Below are 10,349 nucleotides of genomic sequence, written 5' to 3'. Positions count from 1 at the left end.
ATACAAGATTAAAATCTCCAAGATTGGTAAAATACAATTTTATTATTTTTTAGGGCATATTTGGAATGTTACCGTACAAATATTTTGTTAATGCCAAAATATAAGCAAGTTTTGGCACTACCAAATATTTGGTAAGGTAAAATTGCAATTGATCATATTTGGTTTGCTGCCAAAATGTAAAATTGTAGTGAAGAATGTTGTACATAATCTCAATTCTAGATTACGTATTACCAATTAATAGGCTTCCATTTTCGTGTGTGGTGTGGTAGTGGGAAAGAAGATATGAAGAGGTTGCCTTCAGATTGTCAATTATATAGCGTCGTTTTCACTGCAATATATGTGAACTCAATGAGATACATTATTCATTAGATGTGACAAGACGATCACGCGTGGGCGTGATTCACTTTATGTCAACAGGCAGCGCCGAAAGTTGATAGTGATAACTCGAGCTGCCGCTTTTCATGTGTGCTGTTGTGGACTGTGCGCGCTACTGGATATGGCACTACCGTGAAGCGCCGAAAGTGTGTTGTTGTGAGCATAAGTTGTTCAAGCACCATACGAATGAAAAGAACTACGTAGACGAGACAAACACAAGTAGTACTGCAGTAGTAATAGCAAAAGTAGTACTGCTTTACAAGTTTGTAAGCCAAAAGAAACGGTCACATAAGGACTGAAGAGGTAGAACACTACTGACGAGGCCTCTTACCCCTGTCCCTCCTACCCTGCGCCCTAATGTGCCCCTGGGAGTACGTGAGTCGGTCCGGGGGTACGGCACGGCCAACCCGTCCTGCCTGTACAGGTGTGACCTCTGGCTGCTCCTGAGTGTGCGCCTCTGGAGCTCCTCCAAGCTGAGAGGAGCCTAGTACGTCCTGGTGGTCTGCACCGTGCAAGTCGTCGTCGTAGAACTGGCTAGTAGGACCAGTCCTACCGGCGTGAGACGAAGAGGCCCCAGTACCGAAGATCCCGGCTGCAAATCCTGCTGGACAAGGACCATCAGTTTCGTATAGGTATTTAACAGTATTAATAAAAAGTAAAGTACCGTGTGGGCGAGGGATCGACGCTCCGTGAGAGGAAGAGCTGGCGAACGCGCCTGAAGAGGTGGCGAACGCCCCTGCGGAGCTCGCGGAAGCGCCGGTCGTGCCTGCGAACGCGCTCGAAGGCATACGAGGTCCTGCGATGAGGAAACGTGCAGTTAAAACATGGTGACACATTCGTGCAAAAGCTGAAACAAAAATGAACTAATATCTGGGCTGAACTGTACCGTGCGAAACCGGTGCTGTAGGTCGCACTGCTCCGAAGCTAGGGGCGCTCGAAGACAAACGAGGTCCTGCTCCGACGGTAGGACCGCGAGGCCGTGGGTGTACCGGACCAGCTGGAGGTACGACGTCCACGGCGCTGCGACAGGAGAAGACGCGCATGACCGCACGCATCTTCTCCTGCATCCGGTCGAAGGTCGACCTCTGCTCAACGTCAGTCAAGTGCAAACCTCTGTTCAACCTCACCTGGACTGCGGTGATATCGGCACTGATATCCCGTGCCGCATCAGCCTATGCAAGATGGAAATAAAAAATTCAGTAGTTGTCCTATATTATGCAAGATAAATGACATAATTGTTGGAAGTAATACAAATTGGACGTACCGCCACGAAGTAGTCTCGGTCACGGTGCGTGGGATACGCGTCCGTGACAGCGGCAACGTGCGGCTCTGGGGCGTCTGGAGTGAAGGTCACATGCGCACGAGTGCGAGGAAGGTACCAGCGAAGGTAGTCACGGTAGTTCTCCTCCGTGTGTGGGAAGAGCTCGTTGATCACCTCCTCTGTAGCTAACACCCAGTCGTCAACGTACTGCTGTACACGTGGAGCCCAAAGTGCGCCTGCTAGCTGTCCCCGTCGAGTCAACCTGTGAAGAGAGGTAAATTGTATGGCTCGATGATGTAATTATCATAAAAATTTAGAAATGAACAATCCGAACTCACGAGTGGTCGGCAGGGGGGACGGTCGGCTGCACGTTGCCGGGAAACACCTGCCTAAGTCCGAACTGTCTCATCACACGCTGCGGCCAGTGAGGCTCAACGAAAATGTCGAACACCATCGGCAGGATGGTGAGCCAGTAAGCCTGGTCGCGTGTGCACAAGGACGAAAGTCCTAGCGGTGCTCTCGCAGCGACGGCCTCTTCTGTGTACGGCTCCCAGATGACGTCGCTCGGCTGGAGACGGTCAAACTCGAACACGAAGTCCGGGTAACCACGTCTCACCTGGACGTGAGCGTAACGACGCTGCAATAAACATGATCGGAATTAGACATGTTATGTGAAGGAAAAAAAAAGAAGAGGACTGATAAACTTATAACGTAGCGAAGTTGCACTAACCCCACGTCGACACCAGTAAGTCCCCATCGTGGGACCGTCCTCTGGCCACTGCGCGCTGCGACCAACCCCGTAGGGTGCGCTGTCCACCACTGGTCGCCCTATGGCAAACCTCTCGGCTGCCCAAAGCTGAAGCAACATAGGACAGCCAGCGATGATCGCTCCCGCGTCAGTCTTCGTGCACGCCTCACAGAGGGCACGGTACGTGGCTGCTAGCACGGCAGAACCCCAGCTCCACTGCGGCACGTCCTGTGGCTGAGCATCCGCGATGGACCGTGCGTAGTGGACCAGCCGGAAGTCCACAGCGTGCCCGTGGGTGCTAGTGAACATCACCCACCCGAACAACCACAACAGGTACGCCTCAAGGGAGCGTCGGACCGAGTAATCATCAGCGTCAGGGTGCAGAAGGTCCGCCTACAGTTAAGAATGAAATGTTAGTACAAAACACTGATCCGGTCGCAAATAAGCACGTATGATAATAACAACTTATTTACTTACAGTGAACTGGAGCAACCAAGCCTTGCTAGGCCCGACTGTAGAGTACGGAGGAAGGGTGGTGGTCGGTCCTAGGTGTGGAAGGCGCATCACCTGCTCGAAGCGCGCAGTGATATCCTCCTTCCACCCAAAAACACCGTCGACGGGACCAACTGGTGCTCCCGCCAGCGGTAGCCCGAGCAGGTACGACACGTTCTGCAGTGTCGGAGCCATCTCCCCACAGGGAAGGTGGAACGTGTGCGTCTCAGGTCTCCAGCGGTCTACAAGAGCGGCAAGGAGTGACCGGTCTGCATCCCACCGCTTCGCTGGGTCACGGTCGTCCGCCGCCGCCTCAACAAGCCTACAAAGTGGTAGAAGGCCTGCCGCACGCAACCTGTATAGAGCAAACTTCAAACATAAGTATAAAACAAAGCAAAGTTGAGTTGAAATGTGAACATACGCGTACCAAGGAACGTGACGGGGGTCGACACGCAACCACTCGCGCGACGTGCGTGGACGGAAGGTGCTGAGCTGTGCACCCTCGACTGCTGACAGGAACGAGCGGTGGTTCCTGTCAATCCCACGGTTCAACAGCGCCGGTGTGTCGTACGCCATACCTGCATCAAATAGGTTGATCAGAAACATATAAATAATTAGTTCAACATAAGTAATAAATGTTCATAAGCGAATTACTAACACATATTAAACAAGAGTACAAACAAACAAAAGTGTTTAGTCCGAACACTCATCACGATAACATTATGATACAACACCGAATAGTTCGCAATACTACTAGTACAACAATAGTCGGAGGTACTCATTACAACAAGATTGAATTGAAATTACACGATAGAAGTATTTAGTCCGAACACTCATTACATCATTTTATTTCCTAAATCGAAAGCATTGTTACACCATGGAATCGCCTGCTGCGCGACGACGCCTTGGCCTTGCGCGCCTGCTTGTTGTTCCTTCACCAGGTGGTCGCCTACCATCACTTGCCTGTCCAGATGGACTAGCATCTGCGCCGCTTGGAACTTCTGCATTCTTCGGGCATGTCTTGTAAGTATGGCCGCGCAGATCACACTTGCTGCAGCGTAAAGTCCTCCCACCTGCTTCTGACTCATCCATATCATTTCTGATGCGTCTAGTTTGGCGTCGACCCTTTTTCACCCTAAACTTAGATGGATCTGGAATATAAAAAACTTGGGCACTCAGCGTTGTGTAAGATCCTGAGATCCCGAACCCATATATCTCCTCACTCCATGTATGAAAGATTGCTTCTTTCCTGAAATAATTTGAGACGTACACATTGGGAGATATGCCACAATCACCGGCAGCAGCAAGAACGTGTGAGCAAGGAAGGTGATGAAGCTTCGGCTTCATACAACTGCAGGTACATCCACCATCCGCCTTCAAGACACATTCCTGCACGGCTTGCTTGCGATAGATACCACGCCTGCTCCTATCAACACACATTATTTCATACCGATGCACTTGTGTGCCTTGAGCAACAACTCTATGTCTCCGTGCCTTTTTGATTTTATCTTCCATGTACTTTGTCACTACGTTGCCAAACACTATGTTGTTATCGGCCATGGACGGACCAATTTTCTTGTATCGATCCCTAAAGTAGGCTTGCGTGCCGTGAAGGATGAATTCAACAATAGCAACCAATGGAAGTGCCCGAACTCCTCGCATTACCCAGTTGTACACCTCTGCCAAATTGGTTGTCATTATGCCATACCGAGATCCATCGGTGTCGAACAATAGAGCCCACTTCTCCTTAGGCTCATTCTCAATCCACTGAGAGAAATTTCTGATGGCCGACCCTGACCTCCTTCTCATTGTTGGTGGGTCATCATGTAATGCACCAAGAGGTATGGGAGGCTCGTCACCTTCAACTTGTGGTCTGCGAGATTGCTCATCTGTTTGCTTCGTTGTCAACTCATCCAACTTGTCCCACAACTCATTAAATTTCTTCTCTTGGTTCTGTGCACAGAGCCTCTTAAAGAGCTCCATAAGATGCTTGTTCTTGAATTGCTTGTAGAAATTTGCACCCATGTGACGCATGCACCACCGACTCCGAACATCAGGCCACTTAGCTGGAAGTCCCTTCTCATCCCAACCGTTCTGCAAGTAGTCAATAGCCCGCAACATACCCGCATGACGATCATGTATAAGGCAAACGTTGGGCCTCATACGCACCACTGCAATGTGCACTCTCTCTAGGAACCAGTACCAGCTTTCAGTGTTCTCACTCTCTACAAATGCAAAAGCCATAGGTAGAACCTGGTTGTTCCCATCACACCCAATTGCTGTCAATATCTGACCTCGGTATTTACCTGTCATAAAAGTTCCATCTATGCATAGAACAGGTCGACAATGCACAAAAGCATTGATGCAAGCACCCAATGAGAAAAAGGCTCTTTGCAGCACACTCTTTGTTCTATCTTCAACCGATGTAAATGTATGTAGGTCATAGTAAGTATTATTATTCCTCTGGGCAATGGTGGCTAACAAACGAGGCAAATTATCATAAGAAGCTTCAAATGTGCCATACCTCATCTCAATGATCTTTTGTTTGGCTCTCCAGGCCTTTGCATAGCTTATGGTGTACTTGAATTTGTTCTCGATGTGCCTAATAATTGATTTTGGTTCAAAGCCAATGTTACCAACAACACTGCTGTACATCTCACTTGCCACAAAAGCTGAAGTGATGTTTCGGTGATACTTCTCCACCCCTTGTAAGTAGCACTTGTGCTCGGTCACAATGCTAACTTTCCAATAATCATTCCATTTAGCCTTATATGCATGGACACGCCACGGACAATCTTCCTTCATGCACCTCACTTCATACACATAATTTGTTGACTTGACCACCCTAAACTCTCTCTGCAATGAAACTGCCCAATGCTTCACCGCCTCCTTCATCTCATCCTTATGAGCATACCTTGCACCCTCAATTACCTCGTACTCCTTATACTCCCAGGGTACATGATCACCCTCTGATATAACAAGACCAGAGAAGTCCTCATTTGCCCAATCAGTGGCCATTACATCACCTTCCTCATCGGATGATGCGTCGTCCTCCGCTTGCTCATTATCCGAATCTTCCCTCTCCATTTCATCAACAATTATACCGACTCTCTCCCCCTCATCCGCCATGCCCATGGCCTGCTCCTCCCTTGGTTGATTTTCCTCATTTTGCATCGATGGTCCAACAACATCCCCTGCATTGCTAGGACCCTCCACATCTTCGGTTTGCATTGAAACATTTGTATCTTTCTCTTGTACCGACACAAATATAACGAGGGGCCATGACCGTTCAAAAGCCATTTCCACATACCGTCTCCAAGCAGCAGTGCTGTCCATCGGCATTAGTTCCCAAAAATAACCTTCTATTGCACGACTCACTACAACAGATACTGACATTGTGTATACTTCTTGGTCTATTCTAAATCCTCTCAACAACCAACTATAAATTGACTGAAATGTTCTCTCCGCAGGCCTATCGATGCCCTTAGATGTCATTACAAAATCTGACAGATCAACACCATCTGGACCAAATCTAATATTTCCTTCACCGTGAACTATCTGAAATGTGACCTTACTTGACATTGTGCCTGATGAAAACAATAACTGCGTTAACCTCGCATTTCTGTACTACGCCCTAAGTTACATTCTCTACAATATTGTTCTCTAAATTTCTAAAAGTAGGTTACATTCTCCAGATCAAACTAAACTACATCTTACAATTAACACTACTGTCTATGTCTCAATTCATACTATTATATTCTATGCTCTGGATCTACACATATGTGCTGTGTGCTACAGATCTGCTAAAATATATGGAACTAAAACTAAAACGCAACATATGTACTCAAACGTAATATATTAGTACAAATGCAAAAGATGTATGGGAGCATACCTGTGATGAAGTGAGCGAACCAGCAGGGCTTCGCCGCTCCCCTTCTGCTGCCCTCCCCTCTCTCTCTTTCGTTTTTTTTGGATTTTTAGTGAATATAATGAAATTTCATAGGGGAGGGGCTGGGCTTTATAGGGGGGAGGCAAAAATCGCCCTCCCCCAGGGCGGCAAGGGGGCCGCCTGCAAAATTCCATGCCCCCTCGCCGCCCATTTGCAGGCGGCCCCCCGCACAGTGCAAAATCGCCCTCGCGGAGGGCGGCAAGGGGGCCGCCTGCAAATTTCCATGCCCCCCCTCGCCGCCCATTTGCAGGCGGCCCCCCGCACAGTACAAAATCGCCCTCGCGGAGGGCGGCAAGGGGGCCGCCTGCAAATTTCGTTGACGGCCGTCGCCCGAGAGCGAACGGCCGTCTGCCACGTCATTTTCGCCGCCCTCTGGGAGGGCGATTTTTAAAAATCGCCCTCCCAGAGGGCGGTAGGCGACTATTTCCGTCAATTTTCAAAATGGAAAATTATTTTTGTAAAACTTTTAATAAGAAAAATTATAAATAAAAAAAATTCTACAAACGTGTACATACGTGCGGATACGATCATGCGAAAGACAATAATAACGACATTGGGGAACCAAAGCCTCGGGCTACCTGGGCCGTGAAAGCCCACGATGTGAGCCGTCTTTTTACCATGTAAAACTTACGGACGTCACTACACAGCTACACAGCGTGATAGTCTAAACCAGCTACCTAATCCTTTTCATAACTAGTACCCTTTTCAATCGAGTGTGCTTTCTGAAAATAGATATGTCTAATTAGAATTTATCTTTTTCTCACGTAGGGAGTATACAAGCATTCAACAATAAGAGTCCTAATAGCTAAACTTCAAATAAACTTCTCTTTCAAATTACATATCTGATTTACAATCCAATTATACTATTGTATTCGTTGTAACTAAATCTTTGCATCATTATATTCTAATGAAAATAAACATATATGTTGTAAATTACTTTTATAATAGATGTAAGTTATTTTTATCACATATATATATATATATATATATATATATATATATATATATATATATATATATATATATATATATATATATATATATATATATATATATATATATATATATATATATATATATATATATATATATATATATATATATATATATATATATATATATATATATATATATATATATATATATATATATATATATAAATTACTGTTATATTTGATTAAATTACTTTTTATAAATTTAGTGAACAGTTTAATTTATTGGTTAATTCTATAATATGTCAATTAAATTTAATTTTTAGATAGACATATGTAGTTACCCCCCACCAAGATTTACTTTTAATATCGTGACAAGTTACTTTATTTTTTTAGTTACTTCTATAATATATTTAAATTACGTTTAGCCTTTATTGAATTTACTTTTATATGTTCAAGAAGTAATTTAATAAAATCTAAAAGTAATTTGTAATTTTTCATAAAAATATATAATCATATGAGATCTTATTATAAAGATTTAGTTGTTACGGACATAACGGTGTAATTGAATCGTAGATCGGATGAGTAATTTAAGAGAAAATTTTATTTAAAACATAGGTGATAGGAATATATTTTCTATACTTGTTTGATGGACTAGTACTATAGTTAAGTAGATTTTTCTAGTCATGTGATGCTTCGTCACTAGTTACAATTAAAACGAGATGCTCTAGATTTAGATTTTACGAAAACTTAAGCACGGTTTAATATGCGATGGGTTGGGACGGGCCTTCGACCATACTGGGTCCGCCACTTAATACGAGGTGGAGCTTGCACAACCGAATAGGTGGGTGTGGTGCTATGTGCGTTTTTAGATTTTCGTTCGAATGAAAGCTCATAGGAACGCAAAAAAGAATGTAGGATTCTTTTTATTTTTGCCACCTTACACATGTATTCTCTATTCAACCATGAAAAAATTGCACTTAAGAGTAAATTTGACCTAACAACGTGTATTGTAGTCTAAGTTGCACATGACATATAACTCCATGTATTATAGCCATATAGTTTCATAAACCCACAATCATCTTAATTTTGATCTATCAAATTTTTTAGTTCTACAATCAATTTCTTAGCTATTTATCAATCATATAAATGTTACATCTATGTAAGTAATGTTTTTTAAAATTTGAAAATAGATGTTAAATTGGTTAACGGTGTGGTTTTGTGAAACTTTAGAATCATAATACCCGAGGTTACGTGTCATGTGCTAAAATTCCTATAATTTTGTAAAACTTAGACTATAGTAGGTGGGGTTTTATGAAATTTACTCTTGCAACTTATCATTTTCACCACTCTTTCGTTAGTGCATATCTTTCGTTTGCCATCACTAATAAATGTAGTTATTAAAAACAAATTTGTAATCAATGTCAGTTGACCGTTAAGTTTGTCCCTAATTAAACAACCACTGTTCCCTTGTAAAAGTTCAAAATAAAGTAGCACTTGAAATTTTAACATGTACCCTAATATTGTCAAGAAAAGTAAATTATAGCAACTTAAAAGATACTTCCTCTGGTTTATATTATAAGTCGCTTTGATTTTTCCTCATCAAACTTAATCAAGTTTGATCAACTTTATAGAAAAATTTAGTAACATCTAAAATACCAAATTAGTTTCATTAAATCTAACATTGAATATATTATTTTGATAATATATATGTTTTGCGTTGAAAATGCTACTGTGTTTCTTTAATAAACTTAGTCAAATTAAAAAAAGTTTGACTAGAAAAAAATCAAAATGAATTATAATATGAAAAGGGGAGTAGTAATATTGTGGAGAGTATGGTTACTAAGTGTACACACGGTCTACACATCCGATTACAGATAGGTGGTGAGCTATATGATATAATAGGCCAGTGATAGAGTAGGACCGGTCGTCATGTTGCCTTCTATCCTAAGGTTGTGTTCGGCACTCTGTTTTTCCAACTCTCCCCTCTCGTTTTCGGCGTGTACGTTTTTCAAACTGCTAAACAGTGTGTTTTTTGCAAAAAGTTTCTATATGAAAGTTGCTTAAAAAATCAAATTAATCCTTTTTGAAAAAAATAGCTAATGCTTAATTAATCACGCGCTAATGGACCGCTCCGTTTTCCGTGCATACTGTTCCGGTTGGGAACCAGAGATGCCGAACATAGCCTAAAGGTAGTGTATAGAGCTCCAATTGGAGACCCGTGTAATAGATTAGAAAACCGAAGTCATGTCTTCGAGAGGGCTTAAATCTATCTAAACCATTGTCTTCAGTATCTATGCAATTTTAGGTCTCACGCGCTACCATATTTATTATCACCGATATAGAATATGGAGAAATATATTTTTAGGGAAAAAAAGTAAAATTGGGTTTCATGCTAGAGATAATCCATTATATGCCACTAAGTTTGTCATATGTCTACGATTTTTCACTGACTTTGTCACGTTATAAAATATGCCATCGACTTTTGTTTAACTTCTACGATATACCATCATCGTCCGGTTAACCTCCGTTAGTAATGTACAATTTTGTCCAAATAACCAAAATACCCTTGGGACAAAAACTTCTAAATTT

At 43.0% G+C, this 10,349-nt stretch overlaps 1 protein-coding gene across 1 annotated transcript; it reads right to left on the bottom strand.

Annotated features, from left to right (window-relative positions):
- Positions 1-155: 155 nt before the first annotated feature.
- On the bottom strand, positions 156-3,226 carry LOC136354927 (serine/threonine-protein phosphatase 7 long form homolog). The gene is made up of 7 exons (XM_066306789.1): positions 2,862-3,226; positions 2,367-2,777; positions 1,975-2,273; positions 1,640-1,898; positions 1,262-1,547; positions 1,040-1,171; positions 156-976 (listed from the first exon to the last, which is right to left on the bottom strand). The coding sequence occupies exons 1-7, from the start codon at positions 3,069-3,071 to the stop codon at positions 687-689; spliced, it is 1,887 nt and encodes a 628-aa protein (XP_066162886.1). The 5' UTR covers positions 3,072-3,226; the 3' UTR covers positions 156-686.
- Between the last annotated feature and the right edge of the window lie 7,123 nt (positions 3,227-10,349).

This window comes from Oryza sativa, chromosome 1 (genome assembly GCF_034140825.1).
Source record: "Oryza sativa Japonica Group chromosome 1, ASM3414082v1".
NCBI lineage: Eukaryota > Viridiplantae > Streptophyta > Magnoliopsida > Poales > Poaceae > Oryza > Oryza sativa.
The sequence above is the reverse complement of the archived record's forward strand: the minus strand, read 5'-3'. Positions and strand labels throughout refer to the sequence as shown.